The sequence below is a fragment of the Embiotoca jacksoni genome, unplaced genomic scaffold, assembly GCF_022577435.1.
Source record: "Embiotoca jacksoni isolate LCO1_2020_lvr unplaced genomic scaffold, fEmbJac1.0.p SCAF_23, whole genome shotgun sequence".
Taxonomy (NCBI): Eukaryota; Metazoa; Chordata; class Actinopteri; family Embiotocidae; genus Embiotoca; species Embiotoca jacksoni.
The window spans coordinates 8,635,104-8,656,595 of record NW_027185374.1 but is presented as its reverse complement, the minus strand read 5'-3'; the positions used below and the strand labels follow the sequence as shown (position 1 = coordinate 8,656,595).

The 21,492-nt window shown below is 42.7% G+C and overlaps 1 protein-coding gene across 2 annotated transcripts in view; it reads left to right on the top strand.

Moving 5' to 3' along the window:
• The first annotated feature begins 3,032 nt into the window (after positions 1-3,032).
• Positions 3,033-21,492, top strand: part of bcl11bb (BCL11 transcription factor B b) — a 30,889-nt gene continuing 12,429 nt past the window's right edge. The window contains exons 1-3 of one of the 2 annotated variants that reach the window (XM_069158611.1): positions 3,033-3,379; positions 3,508-3,821; positions 11,590-11,973. In XM_069158611.1, coding sequence (XP_069014712.1) covers positions 3,758-3,821; positions 11,590-11,973 — 448 coding nt within the window. In that variant the 5' untranslated portion in view covers positions 3,033-3,379; positions 3,508-3,757. Of the gene's footprint in view, positions 3,822-11,589; positions 11,974-21,492 lie in introns of both variants that reach the window. The other variant, XM_069158612.1, reaches the window with a different exon arrangement.

Here is a 21,492-nt window from a genome sequence, read left to right as displayed (position 1 = left end):
AATCCCTTATGGACATGTAACTCTGGCTGCAAAATGTTGGAGATCTATCTTTGGTCGAACAAGGATTTTATGGTGAGTGATAAAAATATCATAAGTGTAAAACAAATTTTTCTTTTGACTTTTGTGGCTGATATGACCCCCAAAAAAAGAATAATAATCATCATCATCTGTGCTTGCTTTAAACAACACCATGAGAGCAGACTACAAGTAACATCGTAGGTCCTCTTCCTTCCCCTCCCACTCTGACTTCTGAGAAAACGCCAGCATTGAATCATTTACTCCGTCCAAATTAAAATTTGGAATCTGCATGCATTATATATTCACCCCTGCTCGGACAAATCCTCTTAACTGTGGGAGAAATTGTCAGGATGTGTCCTGTAGAAAAGTAAGAGCCTTGTCTAGTTATATCGCCCGTAGCAAGGGAGCATCTCAATCTGTCACTCAAATCCACACACACACACTCTCACACACATACTCACACCAACCACAGTAAATCAGCTTATGAATAATATATACTTATACTTTCTTTATTAATATTAAACATTGCATATTGAAGCACCGACTATAAGCAAATCCCAAAGCAATATTCATATTACCAAGAGCTCTCCTGGAGTGGACCTTTCATTGTTTGTGTCAGTTCTGTCACGTTGCGGTTAAACACATCAAAAAGGTCTGCTTTGAAAGGTTTTAACCTCGACAACACAGAATCCTCTTCTTGTTCTTAAAACCTGTCGTTTTCCTTCATACGTGTCGGCCTATTTTAAGATACTGTGTTAATGTCATTTTTGTATTGTTTCGAGAGTGAACACATGGGAGAGATATTAAAAATGGAAGATAAAAGGATGTAATGAAGGCATTGACCCAGAATCAGAGCCGGTTGAACTGCATGTACTTGTGTCCACTGATGTGCAAGAGCTTCCCTCTTCAACTTTTGTCATTCGGCTCACTTTTAATGTTTTAACATAAATGATAAGTGTCTGGAATCTCCTTAAATCCTGGAGATTTTTTTTGGGGGAAAAAAAGGGCTTGAATGCCAACATGATGTATCCTGTGAGTTAGACAAAACTTTCATCTCAGCGTCACCTCCTCTCTAGTGCAGATATTGCCCTGCGGTGTGTTCAGGTATCTCCTATTCAGTAATGGCACTTAACCACGAGAGATGCGTGTCTCCTCAGAGGCAACACTTTGGACTTAAAACCTTTCCTGTGTCCACAAGCAGGGTATCTGTGGTTATGCTGGCCCTGTGCAACTCAGCTTAAACTGCCTTTGCCCAGAGCCTGCAGATACAAGCTATAATGGAGACATTGATGTATTATTGAGAAACCCATGGGTAAGGATCAAGGAGCTGCTCGCAGCCAGCAGGGATGGCGAGAGAGAGTGTGTGAACTCGGGATAATGTTTTCCTTCAGCATCCAATGTGTCCACGACTGCTGCTGCTCTCTTGGCCCAATGCGAAGAAGAAGAAGAGATTTCATGTAATATCACATGCTGAATTTATGCACTCCAGTCAAAGCAATATGCTTGACAACATGCTTGGCCTATCTGTGAAAGATAGTTGTTGTGCTGTAGTGTTTCCATGTGGCGTCTGCTGAGGTTATGTCTACTTGAGCCAGAGCTGAGATGACATTTCATTTATATAAATAATTACTGTCCTGAAAGTCCCCTAGGCCTGCCCCGAAGCAATCAAACTTCTAATGCTCTTAAAATTGCCCACCATGTTTTATTAATGGCCGGCTGTAAAATGTATTGCTATAGCTGCACACTTCTCTGCTGATCCACGAGAAAATAGTGTCAACTTGAAATGCCCGTGTGAGGCTTTTATTTTTATTCGTCCATGTATTTCAACCAGATTACGGCACAGCACAAGTTTGAATTGTATGGTAAGATGAAAAAAAAAAAAGGAAGTAAAGTGCGTTCTAGCTGAGCTGCAGTCCGTACGTACAAAGCACTTATCTGTGCATACATACACTGATCCAAATGAATACAGTGAAGCATGTGCAGAATGATCGCCAATTAGTGCCATTAATTGCCTCTGAGTGAACCTGATCTGTCCTTCAAGGACTCTCTTAGATTTTGAATTGTCTAAATGGCAAATTAAGGATGCTTCATTCTAAAAATAAGAATAAAGTGTAGTAGTGCTGTGTAAAGGCATCACCCCCTAAACAGGTCTGTAATGTCTCCTGACTGTGCCAACAGAGGGTACTGTTGCCTCACAACATGTTTAAATTAACCCGACAACAAAGGTCCAGCATGCTGCTTTTTTTCACCTCTGATTCAGTGTTTGGAAATATGTGAGCTTTACATTTATTCGGAGCATTGCAGCCAAGAATGCTGCAGTAACATACAAGTGCTGATTATCAGAATTAAAGGTGACCTTTGAACCTAATTTGACCTGTGTCTGGGGGAGGTAATGGTGCTCTTGAAGTGACCGTTTTTTCAAAATAATTTCCTTCTCACATTTCTTGCTGGCATTATATAAAAGGGGGAAAAAAAAAGTTGTAAATCACAAGAAATCCATTAATGTGTGAAAAAGAAAACTATCAGACTGTTTTACATCATGGTTGTTATGTACATTGACCATAAATACAAAGGTGAGACGGTAAGTTTTAGATGGTAACCGGACACTCCTTCAAAAAAGACCAGACAGTATGACCCTGTCTTTGAAGTAAGTAACCACTGATGAGTGATAATTACTTTTTGCAAGGAGACGATCGCTCCGAGCTCCGGGGAGCCGCCGCTAGTTGCCCCCAGAGTCCGTGTTGTCCGCCGCTTTCACATATCTGTGGTGTCGCGAGCGTCACGGACGCACTTGAACTTGAATCCCTTCCCACTCCACGGAGGCAAGCTCAACCACACACACACACACACACACACACGCGCGCGCGCGCAAATGCGGGCTCGCCCCAAACAGAGCATCTTTTATCGTGTGAGTCAACAAGAAGTAGCCTCAACACTGCAGGAAACAGGGAAACATTGGACCTCAGCTTGTTGGAAGAAAAGGAGGAGGAGGTGTCTTGTCTGCCCGCCTGCGCTCTCTCTCTCTCTCTCTCTCTCTCTCTCTCTCTCTCTCTCTCTCTCTCTCTCTCTCTCTCTCTCAATCAACGAGGCTACTGCCACCAGCGCCAAGAGTTGCCGTTCCGCGCACCGATGCCAAAACGCACAGGAGGAGTCAGTGCCAAAGGGTCATTTTAGCGCACCACTGCTGAAATGGAAGGACTGTAGGGAATCCTAAAGTAAACATCTACCGTTTGACCCCAGATGATATAATTATATCATTAAAATTAAGAAAAGGGAAGAAGGGAAAGGAGCTAAGTAGGAGCCAACATCCATCACCGGTGGACCGCTCCGTACTTCATCTGTCATCACGGTCGCTGCAGAGGTGGGCAGTCCAGGATTTTTATCTGCAAAAGCTCATTGCAAAATAGTACTTACCTGCTCATATATCAGCTCATCGGTCGCTTGTAGCCAACTGCTTCCTAAAACTACACTTTGGCTTCCTTAATTCAGGTGTTGCTTCCTCCGAAGACGCTGCAGGACATTGTGGACAAACTGGTCTTCCATCCTTATTGCGCTCCTGTCCGACTGTTCACCTTCCAAACGCGCATCAAAGTTGCAGCTACAAACTGTGAATAGCAGAGGGATTAGGAGGAGAGAGGGGGAAAAGTTGATCACCTGCGACCCAGAGAGGACCGACATCACGGTGCAAGCCGACTCCAAGTGCCGTTCACCGGGCAATGCCAGAGTAAATGCCGGGGCAATGTCCCGCCGCAAGCAGGTGAACCCGCAGCACTTATCGTTGACGCACAGGGAGACAGTACAAGGTGAGTTTAATTCTTTGAGGACTTTTCTCTTCCTTCGTTTACTGGTTTAAATGATTTATTGTTTGTCATTATTTCTGATTTTCAGGACAAAATAAAACCTTTTATTTAGGAAAATAGATTATATTAATAACCACATATTGTTTAAAAATGCGCCGAACGTGAACGATGATTACTGATTTGTGAAAATAAATCGACCATGTGATTACACTTGTGCACAAACACGAAAAACAGTACGTTGTTGTTCGTTTTTAACACTTTTAGACTCACTTTGAGTTATTGCAGGTGTTAATAACAGGTTTTTTATTTTTTTATTTTTTTAATGTATCTGCACTACAGAATAACATTTTAAACCGCCTGTTCAGCTTCATACGACTTTATACTACAAGAGATGATTTTATGACAACTACAGTGGGGGTGTCTGGCGTAAGTGTGTGTTTGTGTGTGTGTTTGCTTGCATGCACGCACGTGCATTGATCGTGTAATCCAACATTTCATCACAACAATTTGTCATTAATTTCCCCAGCATATTGTAACATGTGGCTATATATATATTTATGTGTTTTGTTTCTCATTTGTCACATTTCTAAATATTTATTTGGTGAATTTGCACAGGATTTTGATTTAAATATAGTTTAAAAAAAATGTATCGACTTTTTTCTGTCTTTCTCCTCCGCTTTCACTCTGTCACACACTCTCACATCCACAACTGCAGTCTCAAAATTATTTCTTTCTGGCCACCTAAAGGCCTGTCAGTAGGCTACTCTGACATTTTAAGAAAAGAGCTAAAATCTAAAAGTGAAAGAATATAAGTTTACTTTGCAATTATACACACACAAAGAAAACACCAAGGTAAAAACAATTTAAACTTTTTTTTTTTTAATTTTTATTAATGCGATCTTTTAAACAGGAGTCTCAACTTCTTTGAGAGCTTTTCAAAGCTGCGACAAAAATTTTGGATTAAATTGCGCAGATGAAATCTGTGGAAGGTTTTTTCCCCCTGTTTTTTTAGGGGGGTTGGGCATATGATTAAAAAGTCGTATAATCCAATTTCAAATCAATTATATCAATCTAACCTTCATCTCCCAGCGCTCTGCTGTGCCCAAATCCAATTTCATAGAGGCCTAATCTGGGTAATTCATTGCAGAAGTTCATGATGTAATCTTTGGCCAATCTGTTTTGTGTTGAAAACGGTTAGGTGCATTCCGTCCCACCCGACACATTCAGCATTTAGACTAATCATTTATCCCATTCACTTTGTCTCCCTCTCTCATCTCACTGACTTTCCTCTTATTGAGTTTTCAGTTAAAATAATTACGCCAGTTTCAAATGCAAAGAGCAAACAGAAATACAAACGTTGGCCATGACCGCTGCTGTTATTTTTCTAATTGAGAAAGTGTCCGCAGTAGGTTTTAACCAGATGACAAATAATGATCCGGTGTGACTATTGATCTGACAGTTTATTCTCCGTGTTGTCAGAGTCGCATGTCTGTCAATTAATTAAGGTGGAGACGAGTTGAACTCCTCCATCATTAATTTTCCGACTGAACAAAACTGTCTAACATAACTACAGTTTCACCTGAGGCATAAGTGTGTGTGTGTGTGTGTGTGTGTGTGTGTGTGTGTGTGTGTGTGTGTATGTGTGTGTGTGTGTGTGTGTGTGTGTGTTTAACATTTACCTTAATGAAACATGGCAAATAATCGCAAGGTGTTATAACCATTTGTCTTTAGTGAACCTGTACAAATATGGACTAATTGTTAAATATTTGCTTCTGCTCCCTGCAGCCATGGGTCACTTTGTTTGACATCTTTTGCATAATAGTTACAGGAAACCTTACAGCACCTGCTGCAAAGCCTGCAAATTCTTAAACCTGTGGTGCTGAATGTAGATAGTTGCCTAATTAGACTGATAATTGGCTCTCACAGACTAGCTGTAATTTTCGTAATTTATTTGTCCAGCTGAAGCTGTGTTCAAATGTCCCCGGGATTCACCTGTTCCTGCCTTAAGCTTTTCATGACTGGTTTTAGAGATCTTTTTTTAAATTTATTTTTTTTATCATCCCCGACCTGTCTTTATCCTCACTGAAGTGTCACACAACAATTTCATATCTGCAAGTCCTGACAAATGTTTGATGTTCAGGTCAATCAGGCAGGAGTGCTAAAATGGCTATGTGAACAAATACAGTAGGATGCTGAAAAGCTGTGGCAGCCTGCTGGGCCTGAACCTCGTCCTACCTGTTCTCTCACATGATACACTCTGTCTCCTGCTTGTTGAACTGTGGCCTCGAGCACTGACAGTCACCTGAGAGGTACAAGTGCAAGAGTAAAGAAGGACTGGACTTGCAGGTATTATTTTTTTTTCGGCCAAATGCAGAGCCAAAAACTGGACTTTGTAATGACAAACAAAAAGCTTTATTTGTAATATCCAAGTGTTCTCCTTCTGCAATAACAATGTGTGTCTGTGAGCGAATGTGTGCACAGATGCACCTCTATTTCCATAAAGCACCTAAGCTATGTTTACCATATGTGCATGATATCTTAATAATAGCACCACAGGCTGTGATGGATGGAAGGCTTTTAATGTAGCTATCATTCAGTGTGTGGAGGCTGCAGGCTGCTGGGGGCTCTTTCCTTAAGATGGGTGGGTCTGGAGAGGGCCAGGAACCCACCTCAGGCTGGAAGATCTGAGGACCGCTGGGGGAAAAAAACAAACTCTAATTTGATTGAGTCAACATAAAATGAGTTTTTTTTATGTGAATAGTCAGAGAAATTTATCAAAAGAAAACCAACCTGGAATTTGTTGTTCGTTCCTAATATTTATCCAGTATTTTAATATCACACGGTACATTTCAGTATCAGCTGTCAAGACCAGTCATGAGGTATCTCTTTACACAAGTAATAATGTAAGGTTCCTGCAGGGTGCCAACATATATCAACCACATGTCAGATGAGGGGTTATTCTGTGTAACTGAACACAGCCGTGTGCCCTGCAGCCACAGGCCTATAGGTCATGCACTACTTGGGAGTGCACAGAACCTGAATATCGGCATATTTCTGGACAGGCTTCGAGTTGGAAGACTGTGTGCTGGAAATGTACTTGTCAGGCCAGACATTTAGAGGGACGTACGAGTGACTGTAACTGCAGTGAAGGCACTCAAGTATGCGCTCAGAGAAGCACACACACTCTGCATAGGCTGTGAAACTGCACAAATCATCCCCTAACTGCATGACCACATTTACAAAGTGTATACATTCACACTCTGACAAATCACATGTAACGAGCTCGTCTGTCTACAACTGATCCGACCTTCAGTTTACAGTTCATTCTTTGTTTCATTAAGACTCTTATAGGGAAAACATCCCGATGGGCTTTTTTAGGCTTAATGATTCAGCTTGGAGTCACATCAATAACAAAGAGAACTATCATACAAATATCCTTATGAATCACTCGCAAATTAATGTGGGACCACGGTTGTTTAGCATCACTGATCTCTCTTATTCAGAGACTGGCAATATTTGAGATCTAATATCAGCATTATTCCAGATAATTCCTCTCTGGATCGAGCCATGGAAACGCCTCGTGATAACTGTTTACTCTCAGAATTGGCATGCTACTTGTGAAACAGTTAATGTTTTCTTCTTTATTCGCACCATATGGCTGTCAAATGATGGAAATAAACCCACCGTACGCACTGCAACACCACAGTAAATATTCACACACATTGTGGTAACCGGATGATAATCTCACAGGAGATGCCTGCTGAGCAATTTATGATTTACTGTGAGGTTCTGCAGCTTGTTCTCAGATTTTCTTTCAATATTATTGAACACATTTAATCAGTTTTGCAACGCCATAAAGCTTCTTTTTTATTATTATATCTCCAAAATTGTTTGGCAAATTTGATTTATATCTCCAAATGTCATGCCTCATAGGTTGCAAGTCATTTATAGCGATTTAGTGACAAGTCACAGTCAGCTGCAGTGCCATATTTTGCTCACTTTCAGGCTGATAATCTAAGATTTATGATAAGGAATGAGACTGCTACAGATTAAATGGTGATAAGATAATGAAACACACAGGCTTGGCCTTACACAACGCACACTGTTGCAGCTCTCTCTGGCAATCGCAGCTGAGAAAAAGGGATAGGCTAAGCGAGGCCGCTTGTTGTTTGAATTTTTGATTGCAACCATCTGCAATGTTGCTGGTGTCATTTATTTTCAATGACAGCGTGAATCTTACCCGACTTTCCCTCTGGGGGTTTACACATAAGACTGTGTGTGTGTGTGTGTGTGTGTGTGTGTGTGTGTGTGTGTGTGTGTGTGTGTGTGTGTGTGTGTGTGTGTGTGTGTGTTTTTAGCTCTGAAAATGGAAGGGGGAAAACAAAGAAAGAGAGACAGGTCTGAACCCATACAGTATGGTCGACTGTCATATGAGTGCCCATAGCCTTACTTTGCCTTCAGCAACAGAACAGAGTGTGCAGCTGCTATTAAAATGTTGTGAGGTCGGGACTTTAGTGCCAACGGAAAATAGTTTAATAGTTTCTGTTTAACGCTCATTCTGAGCTTTTCATCAAATTCAAATTTAGATAAAAAGAAGCGTTTAAAATCCAGAAAAAAAAGAAATTTCGCTTGTTTCTTATTCAACTTCGGACAAAGTAAAACTTGTTGAACCATGGTATGAATTTTTCTTTGTCGTCGCCTTCACCTCAGGAACAATGAAACCACCAGAGTCCTCATCTATAAGAGCATATCAGAATTAATCAGGGATTAGTTGGATTTATAGGTGCAATTATTGTCAGAGCATATGACAAGAGGCCAGACTGACATATATGTACTCTGGCATGTTTTACCAACCTAGCTTGTTTTACCTGGCCACTAATGGGAAAAACACAAACAAGGACATCACACTTACTGTATCATTATGTCAGTTTTGACAGTATAATTACAATACAACTGTGACCAAACTGCATGGGAAGCATTTTAACATTTGCAATTAAAAAAATATCTCCGTTGAAAATTCAATTATTTCTTTATTAAGTGCTTTCTGGCCAGGCGTTTAAATATTCTTCTTCTTCTTCTTTTTTTTTTTTTTTTTTTTTTTTTTTTTTTTTTTACTGTTTACATAAATGGAAATTTTGGTGAAAGAGGCCCATTGTCTTCGGCTGTGTCTCCCATCTGGTACATATTGTGCAGTGGCAGAGTGCAGCAGCAGCAGCAGCAGCAGCAGCAGTGACTGGCTGACTCTCTCCTCATCAAACTGATAGGGGGTGCTCTAAGGCTGCCTGACTTAACTCACACTTGATAAGGCAGAGTAGCAGGACTGTCATTGGGTGAATGTAGCTCCAAGTGTGTGTGTGTGTGTGTGTGTGTGTGTGTGTGTGTGTGTGTGTGAGTAAGAGAGAAAGACTGAGACCAAGAGAGAGGAATAAAGTATGTGCGGTATCATGTTAGACAGCTGAGTTTCATTGCTATCATCACGCCTTCTCAACGATGGCATGTTTGACAGTGCGTCAGCTATGCTCCTTTACCTATCAAGCATGTTCCTCTCACATAGGAGTTTATACAGAGGAATTAGACACTGTCTGTCACCATGATAGGCCACATTAGTGTTATTCTTTTGTGTGTTTGTGTCCAAGTGTGTGTGTGTGTGTGTGTGTGTGTGTGTGTGTGTGTGTGTTTTCTTCCCTGCATGCATTCCTTGTTCGGTTCCTTCTTGCACACTTTTTTTTTTTTCAGGTGAGCCTCAGGGATAGACGAGTGAGCGGGTTTCAGAGAGGGGTGCGGTTTTGAGAAGATGTCCGACTAATATTGCAGTGTTACAGTCACCGTGCCAACTCCGGCTAATTTACTGCGTTCTGCCCCTGGCCCATGTTACTCTAACGTAGGTTAACAAACAGGCCGTACTCTGTTTGTCTCTCACAGCCAGAGAGAGTCAAGTTCAAATGGCCAGAAGTCTGTCAGCTCTTTGCCTCGGTGTTGTCCTTTTCTGATTTACGACACATGCGGATCTGGATCTCATGCTACCTGTCTTGTTTTCAGAGTCAGAAATGAGAGCACGCCATATTGTTATAGCAGAAAGATCTCCTGCACGGCCCTACTTATATGCACTGCGCATACAGTATGTGCACACTTACACGGCTCGTGTGAGCACTCTGGAACATGCGAATTACGGTCACAAGCTGTGAACTGTAGGTAAATATGTGTTTGTGCTCCTTCTTAGCCGCCAAAGATTATGAGATGGAAATTATTTGGCGGGCGTCCAGGAACCCATCGCCATTTAGAGAAAATATATTTGGCATCGGATCATCACTCCAGGGCGAAGTGAGAGGACTGGAACGTGTGTGTGTGTGTGTGTGTGTGAGCGTGTATGTGGGTGGATGGTTGATTGGGTAGGGGGTGGAGGGTGATTCATAGTTACAAAGAAATATTTAAAAAGATAAAAATTTTGTCAAAAAAACGAGCTGAATTCTGCCCGAGTTTTAGACTTATGACTGTGAGTTTAGAGGAGCAGCGCCTCCCTGACAGTTTGAGATCACTGATAAGAGAGTTTAGGATCTCTGCTCTGATAAATACACACCAGGATACACAAACGCACACACCCTCTTTGTCTAATCTTTACAATTATTAGGGTGTCATGTTTGGAGAAAGAGAGAAAAGAGGAGGTGTGTGTGTGTGTGTGTGTGTGTGTGTGTGTGTGTGTGTGTGTGTGTGTGTGTGTGTGTGTGTGTGTGTTGGAGGGGAAAGAGATGCGGGTGCTAGAAGTGGAGACAGGCAAGCTGCTGCCATGCTTCTCTCCCAGGCATCAACACCTCTCCCTGGGTACCTGCTCACTCAGACGCCCCTCGGAGTCTCTGGAGCTTCAGGTTTCCTCCGAGCTCTTTGGAAGAAGACAAATTTTCAAACCGGTTCATCAGAGTAGAGTTTAAAAAAAAAGAAGGAGCTTGTCCATGAGGGATTTACGTTAAGCTGAGGGACAGAGTCCACGCCATAGGGGAGGAAGGAGTGGGAAGATTGTTTAACGGTTATTAATGACTGTGTCAGATCTGTGAAGAATGAGATTTACTCTCTTAACAGGACCCCGGGTTTGGCTTTATAGATTTTTCTGTCTGTGGAGAATACAGTGTTCAAACTCACCTGAATCCAAATCCATTCATGTTACACACACACACACTCAGACAGTTTTTTCCTCCTCATTTTTCTTTTCACTGTCTTCTTCTATGATACACACAAACCCGAACACGCACACGCACGCTGGTAGATGTGGCCTGCGTTACGCTACACTTTGTTCTGCATAAGCCGGGGCTCCCACGTGATGAAGGCAGCCGTCTAGCTATGACAGCTTAGTGCAGCAAAGGCCCTCGCCGGAAACCCAGCCTGCACTGTGAGATGAATAGCTTCCTGGCCACACACAAACACACATACATACGCAGTGTGTGTGTGTGTGTGTGTGTGTGTGTGTGTGTGTGTGTGTGTGTGTGTGTGTGTGTGTGTGCCGGGTCCCACCCACGCAGATCTCTCAGATAAGCTGCGCAGGTGTTTGTCTAGGCGAAGAAGCTTTGCAGCGGCATTGTTTTTGTGCCATGAAAGTGACACAATTGTGACTGTAATGATCATCTGGAATGGTAGGGGGGAGGGGCTTTTATCAGGTAATGTTTTCAGGAGTGACCAAACCTCACCGTGTGTTTCTTTTTCTTTGTTTTTCCCTGTTTTTATTTCTTTAAAACATATCACTGTTTGACATTTTTTTACTTTCCTTTTCCCATTCCTGCAGCAGAAGCCAATCATGACCCAGGGGCGGGATCTCCATCTCCAGAGCCCTCCACCCTCAGTCCTCGGAGGGCGGTACCGGGAGAGCATGATCTGTTGACTTGCGGCCGGTGTCAGACCAACTTCCCTCTGGGTGATATCCTGGTTTTCATTGAGCACAAGCGCCGTCTGTGCCGGGGGCCCGGTGGCAGGCCGGGGTCCTTCTCCAAGCCCGGGGAGGCCGGCGGTGTCATGGGCATCTCCATCTCTCCCAGGGCCAGGTCGCTGGAGCTGGGTAGAAGGTCCATCCCGGTGGAAGTGGGCATCCAGGTGACCCCCGGAGGAGAGGAACATGAGGAGAGGAGGCTGACGCCGGCCAAGGGGATCTGCCCCAAACAGGAGAGAGGAGGTACAGAGACCGCAACACACTTAGAAGAACCAATAATGATCTCAATGCTAAACACACAGCTGTGAAGAGAGTTTTCTTGTCGGTAAAGATGCACACACACATGAACACACACACATCTCTCACCTGTCCAAGACAGATAGCTCTCTTTAAAGCATCCCAGCTGTTTGTTATTTTGACAGTGGCCTTCAGGAGGGATTAATGTAGCCTGAGATGATTTTATTAGAGTGAGTGAGAGCCGCACTGTGTGTCTATTCTGCTATGTTGTGAGTAAAACATCACACACATAAACACACAAAATATCACACACACATACACACACACACACACACACACACACACACACACACACACACACACACACACACACACACACACACACCAAAAAAAAATAAGAAACCCACACACACATTCGTAGGCCTGAAGGACTTCTTCAGCTGAAACCAATTGTGAAAGGCGAGGAAGAAGGTGATAGAGGAGCCGCCCCCAGAATGTGTGTGTGTGTGTGTGTGTGTGTGTGTGTGTGTGTGTGTGTGTGTGTGTGTGTGTGTATCTCTTCTGTGAGTGCACGTCACGTGTCTGAGCGTTTGTAAAGAAATCCTGCAGCATATGAAGAGGTTAAGAAAGCTGATTAAAATTCATCTGTGTGCGTGGTGAGGAGAAGGGGATTAATAAAGCAGCAAGGCCGCTCATCTGGCTGTGAGGGGAAGGGAAAGGGAAAAGAGGGAGGGGGGGGCAGGGCCTGTAGACTGCCAGCGCTGCAGGGAAACCAATTCAAAGTTATCAGAGGAGACAGTCACCATCGCACCCAGAGAGCTGGGGAGGCTGTCCAGGATTACACCAACTCCAGGAGACGAAGAGGGAACTGGTTAGACGAGCGTAGATGGCTGCATTATAAAAGTTACCAGGCAGAATTACATGCAAGATTTAACACACAAACTGATCAGCGTTACACTGTTATGTCATGGTCCAACTTCAATTGTAAAGGGGAGGCTTTTCTATTACAAATCTTCACAGTATATTATCAGACTGGCCTGAGTAATGTCAGATTATTGATTGATATATCAGAGTTGCAATATTCGTAAAATTATTTACAGCGTTCTTACTGCCATGACACGTCTGAATTACCCGAGTGGTTCTACTGGTTTCACATATTTACACATATAAAAGGTGTGAATGCGGACCTATGTAGATGTCATGACAACAGGGTGTTGCTGCTTGGGAAACAGCATTTTTTTCCCTGTCCCATCCCATATGAAAGATTCGTGAAGCAAGTCATTTCATGATCAGGTTCAATCCCCAAAAATGAAAGTCAGACAACCTGCATATGACAAAGCAGGTAGATGGTCTAAATAGAGAGAGGCTCTGTGGTTTAGTTTTAGTTCTCTGTCACGCATGGTTTTATTTTTTTCATCATTCCAGGAGACCAGGCTGAAAAAAAAGTACGCACATTTATTAATCTGCACATTTTGTTCATTTTGGAATCAAAGACATCTTTTGTCATCGCTGCACAAATCTGTACATGTGCACAGTTTGCTGTGTGTGGCCAGCAGCTGTGTGTGGCCACCATCTTGCGCGATGGGAAATATCTGTTGAAGGAGATCACAAACAATATGTGACAGCACGGTTTTGGATGTCACTGCTAGTTCCAGAAAAAAAAAAAAAAAAAGAAGCTTGGACAGAATATTTTTCTCACCAGGAAAATATATTGATTACAAAAAGTAATAACTGATCATCAATCAATAACAATGTGGCTTTTGTTAATAGGCAAATTTTTCAGTTTGACTTTTGAAATTTAATGAGAATTTAACAGCTTTAAGCAGCAACAGAGAAGAAAAACAGAACTCATGTGGGACATTTGCAAAAAAAAAAGTCTAAATGCATTTTACATTTTGTCTGTTTGGTGGTCAGACGGAAAAAAGTTGAGGCCGAGTTAGTGCGTGAGTGAGCCTGTTAGAGCAGCAGTCAGTTTGTCATTCAGACAGACAGTCTTATCACTAAGAGAAGAAGACATGAAAGCACTCGAAGCCCCGAATGAAAGAGAGGAGAGCTTTGTTCAACACATTAGATTGCCACTCAAGGCAGTCTCAAGTTTCAACCAAATTAGATTACATTATTAGGTCTAATTAAGTCCAAAGTGTTAGAAGCACTCACACTTACACACACTCACACACACACACACACACACACACACACACACACACACACACACACACACACACACACACACACACACACACACACACACACACACACATTGTAAGGGAACATCATATTGGTTTGCACATGGTATTGAGGAACTTTGGGACACACAACCAAATAAATATCTGATGCACAGGTGATAAAAAAACACAAGAAAAATGTACACCAACATTTACTTGCAAGAAATACTTGTGCTGCATGCAGAGCACCCTCCTAACCCGCTCGTCTCCTGGAATTATTTTTTTTTTTTTCACCTGGCTGTGTTTTATAACATCCTGTCTGGCCTCTTTGTCTGTCAGCCTGCTTGCTTAAACTGCAAACATGCTGCAAGGCTAGCAGATTCAACCCCAAAAGGTGCAAACACACACACACACACACACACACACACACACACACACACACACACACACACACACATACACACACACACATACACACACACACACACACACACACACACACGCAAAAGCACATGCGTCCTCTTTTGTACACACGGGGTAGATGAAAAATGGCCCCTTCTGTGTGCCCTGTTTTTTTTTTTTTTTTTCTTGAGTTTTCTCTTGCTGATGCATGCACTATGTGTGTATATATGTGGGCTTTGTCAGAGTATGTTAATATGTGTGTGTGTATGTCCTCCCCTGTATGAATTTGTATATGTGCTGTTAGTGTCTGTGAGGAATGATGAGTGTCACCGGGCGAGCGAGAGGTTGTCGCTAGGGGAGCGTTACCATACCGAGACGACCCTGGCCCTGCTTTGAACTCCTCCCAGGACGCCTGTCGGGCCCCCTCGGAGCACTTTAAGACATTCAGTACATACGGGCCAAGCCACATCATGTCAACCTCTCTCTCTCTCGCTCTCTCTCTCTCACATACACAGTGGATGGAGATCACACAGTAGATATTGTTATTGTATGAGATGATGTGACATCCTCCAACTGTTTCTCTCTCCGACCACCTCCGAGCTCCCTGATGTCACTTTTGTGGGTGTATCAGGCTGAAGAGTTTTTCATTGGTTTGTTGTTTTTTGGTGATACCGATACTGGTGTTCTTAACTCGTAACCAAAGTGACACTGGGTTCATGATCAAAGTATTTAAATGAGATACCTGCCTCTTTAAAACTGTCACACCTACATGTAGAAAATGTCTGCGGGTGTGAAAGTGTGTTAAGTGCAAAGTAGCATTTTGTGACCCGATAAGATCAGTTTTTGCTTGAGCTAATGGGCAGTAGGGGATTTTTTTTTTGTTGTTTACCTTAAATGAGTCATTTCTGGATGAAAACCCGTGGTGTCACATATAACGTATCAGAGGTGATGATGGCCTTGTGCACAAAGAGGTCAAATCTGTAATGTTTCACTTCTGGCTGTCACTAAATAACAGTTTCCACACCTCACTTCCAACGTAGATTTGAAGGTGTCCCTCTCCTCTCTCTTCTCCTTTTTCTGCCCCCCCAGCCCCCACCACTCCCCAACCCCCCTGTTTTTTTTTTTTTTTGCCCCACCACCCAATGCTCCTTTAATCACCTGGCTTGCTCTCATTTCCATATTAAATAGGCTTTAATCATGAAAAGCAATCAGGCTTTTGCATATTCATACCTTCCCCTGTACGCCGGCTTCCCTGTCTCGCTCCAGTGCCAAGCAGCCAGTAATCAGTAGGCAGGCGGCGTAATGCCATAGCCCCGGCCCATCGCATGAAAACACACACACTGCGTGAGTTAGAAATAACTTCACATGCTACTTACGTATTATCTCTACTCCAAGAGAGAGAGAGGGAGCTAGAGAGAGAGAGGGAGAGGGGTGAGAGATAAAAAAAAGAAAGATGGCGAGACTGATCCCTGATTTGAGCTGCGAATATTTGTACAGAGGCTCAAGGAAAAGTCGATTTGCATAATGACTTTGTAGTTTTGCATTAATCACATTTGCATATGAAAATGCGTTAATTACTCCTGATGATTTTTTTTTTTTAAACTTGCTTCATTTGATGTCCAAGCTCTGGGGTTGTGATTAGGGGTCACATGGTGGGAGCTGTGTAGGTAGTGCAGTGCGTGTACACTTGTGTGTGTGTGTGTGTGTGTGTGTGTGTGTGTGTGTGTGTGTGTGTGTGTGCGCCTGCAAGTGGGTCTTCTGCTGCAGTTAGTGTGTTTGTGTGTTCTTACATGAGTGTTTTGAATGCTTGCCAGGGAATTTATCTTGTGTCTGCTGTAAGGCATGTGTGTCTATTTTCATTTTTTAATTTGTGTACGTGTGTGTTTGTGTGTGTGTGTGTGTGCATGTGAGTGTGTGCGTTACCCAGTTTCTGTGAGTGGCAAATATGTCCTTATTCCTCTGTGGGGGAAAAAACAAAGAGGCGTATATTCCCCTCTCCATTTCTATACACAAGTTTTTTTTTTTTAAAGAACATTAAGACACACTTTTAGAGGTTATGATTGATTGTATTAATTAATGCTTTTTTCTAACACTCTAAAAATTAAAAAAAATAAATACATCCAATGTATACGGCAACAATTTTCCTATTTTATATTAATTTATGATCATTGATGTTGTTTTTTTTTTTTTTTCATATAAATGGAGATACTTTTGCACAATGCTGCATCACTCTGCATAAGTAACCTGCATGGCCACTTGTAGGCAGTTGCAGGCTCAATGTAAGATGAATAATCATTTATTTAACTGTAATTTCAAAATTTAATGTTCTAAAAAAATTTATGAAAGCACAAACCTATTTTGCTATGTTTCCTGCTGTGATTTGCGCATTTGTGTATGGTGGTGAACCTGTGGAAACACAGCAAAAATAATATTAGCTTAAAATTAAGGTAAAATGTTTAAATCCTTTGCAGTCATTAATTAACTTTTTCTATGTCTCTCTATGGGTATTCCAGTTCACAAACACATCTCTGTCTGTCGCTATATGTATATGTGCATGTGCGTGTGTGTGTGTGTGTGTGTGTGTGTGTGTGTGTGTGTGTGTGTGTGTGTGTGTGGACAATTACAGTGTACGTGTTCCTGCCTGTGTATGGGCCCCTAATGTTGTTGGCCCATAACATTGTGCCTCAGACAGGACCACCCCAGGGGCCGTCTGACTCTGCCTGTGTCTGTCTGTCTGCTCTGTGCAGCAGGGTCAACTAGGTCTATAAGGGAGCTGCTAAAATGGCACAGCTGCACGTGCGCACAACACACACACACACACACACACACACACACACACACACACACACACACACACACACACACACACGCACACACACGCACGTACGTACGTAAATGCATTCACGTGCACATGCAGGAAAAAAGAAACATACAAGCAGTAATACACACACTGATAAGAGAGCCACACACAGAAAACACACTGTATGTGCATGCAAGAATGCATACAGTGATTCTCATCTCCCATTAAGGCCTGCATCTCCCACCAAACACACATGCACACGCACGTCCACGCACAGCTTAAAGGCTCCCACATGAAGGCATCAAACACTCCACAGCCAGCTTTATGGCACTCATATGGCAGCAGATTTGATATTTTCCTACCACAGCGGGGGAATAAAACTCGCCACTAATTTGGACTGCGAGCGCCACCGCTAACTTTCAGCATGTGCTGACTGACTGTGTCTTCCAGATGTGTGGACTCTTTGCTCCTTAACAGCCTTACTGAAGAGGCATTAGAAACCTCACACCCCGTCCCCGCTCCGCATGGAGAGTGACGCTTTGGTATTCAACACAAACACAATGCTTGGCGTTGAGCTGTGAGTGAAGTGCTGATGTGAACTTCATGGTCTCGCTGCTATGGACCTTAAGTTGTCTTGTGTCAATGGGAATCCCTGAATGTGTTTATGTTCTTTGTGTAAATAGCTATAATCAAGGTATTTTGAGTGCTGCTCACCTCCCCTCTCTGGCGGTGACATTTGAGAGCAGGTGTCTGTCCATCAGCGCTGAGTAATGTAGCAGATTTTTTAAAGAACCTACTGTACACACCTATGGCTAAAGTCAAAGCACGCCTGTGTATATACACTTTTAAACACACGCGCACACACACACACACACACACACACACACACACACACACACACACACACACACACACACACACACACACACAGGATCTTGAGCGAGAACCTACTCAGCAACATGTGCACCTTCACTCCTCAGAGACTTCTTCAAGTGAGCATGTATAAAATCCTCCATATGTCCCTGTTAGGAGAAAATGGGGTGTTTTTCTGACCGGGGGCATTCACTCACCATTTTCCTATTTAAAAAGTAGAGTGTGTTTCCCTTCGGCAGGAAAAGAGCTACCATTAGTATTTGTGAAAAGGAAAAGAGATGCTGCTTGTTACCCAATCAGACAGGGGTAATCCTACTTGCTGCACTGTTGTTGTTCCTTTCCTCTTATCTTATTAGCGTCCGGCTCAGATTGGGTGGGATTGTGGGAGAAGAAAATAAGGAGACAGTGTTTACGCCGTATTTTTCCTTTTTACAGGCTGCTTCGCCGCAAGAGATATTGAAAGCCTTTCATGGTACGATTCCCCTTATTTCATCCACTTATTTGTCTCGAGCGGTTACTCGGCGAGAGAGAACACGAGACAGAGACACACATGAAGAACATCAGCTGCCTTTATGTCACTTTGTCACTTAAATATAAATCAGGATTGTGTGCCAATAACAATATCCAGTATATAAATCAAATACTTCATACACAGTAAACAATCCTACACAGTAGTGATTTACTGTAAGTGGTAAAAGTTATGTGAAGAAGGGAAACAAGAAAAAAAAAAGCGGAAGTTTGTGCACAAAGGTCATTGTCACTTTCGGTTTTAATCTGACGTTAAAGTTTTTCTTTCTCGCTTAAATCAAGTCACGGACAACCATCAATTTACTCAGGTTTTGAGATATTTATTTCAGCCTCCTCCACAAAACGAGGAAGAGGAAGGGAATTTAATTTGTGCTCAAAAAAAGAATACCAAATAAAAAGGAAAAAAGCCACATCTTCTAGACACAGACCCCGTTGCTCTAGATTATCCACAGTGAACAGTTTTTATTGGGACTATTTTTGTTGGTAGAAAATACTTCAGTTTCCAGTGAAAACTGTTTTACAGTGATGTTTGTAGATTACCCAGAATGTCAGGGATGTTTTATTCGGAAACATATGGTGAGGCTTAATAATTGAAACGCATTTTTTCAATTGTTTGAGCATACTTCCTTTTAACATTTTGGGGAAACAGACCATTAATTGAATGGATGCTAACAGTGGTCCTCCTGGCTTTATTCATTATGTTTCATTATTTTCTTGTTTTACTTCTTTCTTTCACTTCACCTCATTAAAACTGCACTGCCATGTTGTAGAATAAGAAAGAAACATCAGCTCTGCTCTGTTTCGTGGATGAAAGGGGGCTTGCACTGTCATGTCCATAGATGGCATTGCAGACGGGGGAGTTAACTGCTCAAGGTTAAGGGGCTACACTCTCCCTGCATTCTGGCGTAAGTCATGCTTTTCCAGAAAGCCCTCTTCTCCGTGCTGGTCTTTCCCAGAGCAGAACAGAGCGAGCCAAAATGAAATAAAGCCTAAGATGTTATCAGGGTGATTGGTGCCAGCGGAGCTTGTCTGGGCCTGTGGTCTGGCGGGGCAGCGCTGGCCCGTACCAGCGCTTGTACATGTGAGTGTGGGTGTGAGTGTGTTTATGTGTGTGTGTCCTAGAGGCACTGGATAGATGAAAGCTTTCTTTAACCATAAGCTATGCAGGAGCCGTGCCAGGAGCAGGAAATGTATCAGCGTGATAACAGCCAGAAAGACAGAGAGAAAATGAGAAAGAGAAAGAAAGAAAGAAAGAAAGGAAGAAATCACAGAGAGGGAGAGACAGAGGGAGAGGCCACATGGAGCCCACAGGGGGAGGCCTCAGGCCAAACTCAGCCCTATCATGTCACTTCATAAATATGTGTTGGGTGTTGAGAGATGAATCTGTGTTCATGCCTGCGTTTGTGTGAGTACAGGAGAATCTGAAGGTAGGTGTTGGAGACGGTGTGAGACAGGAGACCGTTTGACACACCTGGGTATGTTTCAGGGCCCATAGCAGAGAGAGAGAGAGAGAACAGAATTCCCCTGGAGACATGACCGTTGCAACATTAATAACGTGGTGCCACTAGCCCTCGCTGGATCACAGCAAGACCTTATAGGCAAGAGAGATACATGAACAGATAGAAAAACATGAAGAGAGAGGCATTTTAATTCACATTAAAGCAAAAAATGAATCATGTTATTTATATTCATTAGATCATTTCACATGAGAGTTCATTTATTTGTGGGATTTCAGTATTTCATCTACATCTTTATCTTTTATTGTCCTAAGTATAGTCTCACATTTAGCAGTGTTACACTTTATATAATGATGACACCATATGAAAATATTAAAAGTAGCCCTTGATTACTTTTATGCCAAGTGTTCAATGAGAAAATCAATACATTGTCATATGTATTAGTCAACTATGAAGCTACAGACAGCAGCAGGTTATCTTACATTAATATAAAGACTGGAAACAGCTAGTCTGGGTCTGTCCAACAAAAGCCCAGCAGCTTTAAAGATCACCAAATTATATCTTGTTTGTTTGATCCATAAATAATTGAAGTGTAAAAATGACTGGCCGGCTTTCCTGCAAACCCCAGCTAACCATGTCCTCTCATCAAACTATTGCATTTTAAGGATATTACATACCCACATCCTACTTTTCAAAACCGGCTCCACAACCACGTTCTTCCAGATCCAACAGAACGTTTTTTGAATTTTTTTTACATCACTCTCCTTTTGCTGCTGCAGTTTAGTGAGCTAATGCTAATTAGATAGAATGGAAAAGTAGTGTCAAATGATTCAGCACTCCTTGTGCGCTCTCTCGTCTCCGCTTTGTGTCTGAGCATGAGGAAAAACCCACAGTATCCTCTCCTCGCCTTAAGTAGCCACAATTAATTATTCATCCAGAGAAAGTGGGGACTAATCGTGAATTAGATCACAAATGTTCTCTGGAACGGACTCTGCACCTTGTGTCAAGCACGTGAGGGCCGACTTTTATAGTGAGTTGATTAGGCTGGACGGGCTTGTGTGTGTGCCATTCAGGGCCGTGGTGCTGTATGGGCTGCTAGTTAAGCAGGACTGGCTGCTTGGCTCCAACGGGCAGAAGCCAGCTGGGAACCATTACTACTGCTGAAAGAATATAGCACCCTGACCCTGAGTAGTAGGCTGAATGAGCAGGGGCATATGCATGCAAACACGTATATAGCGGCACACACACACACGCACGCACGCACGCACGCGCACACACACACACACACACACACACACAC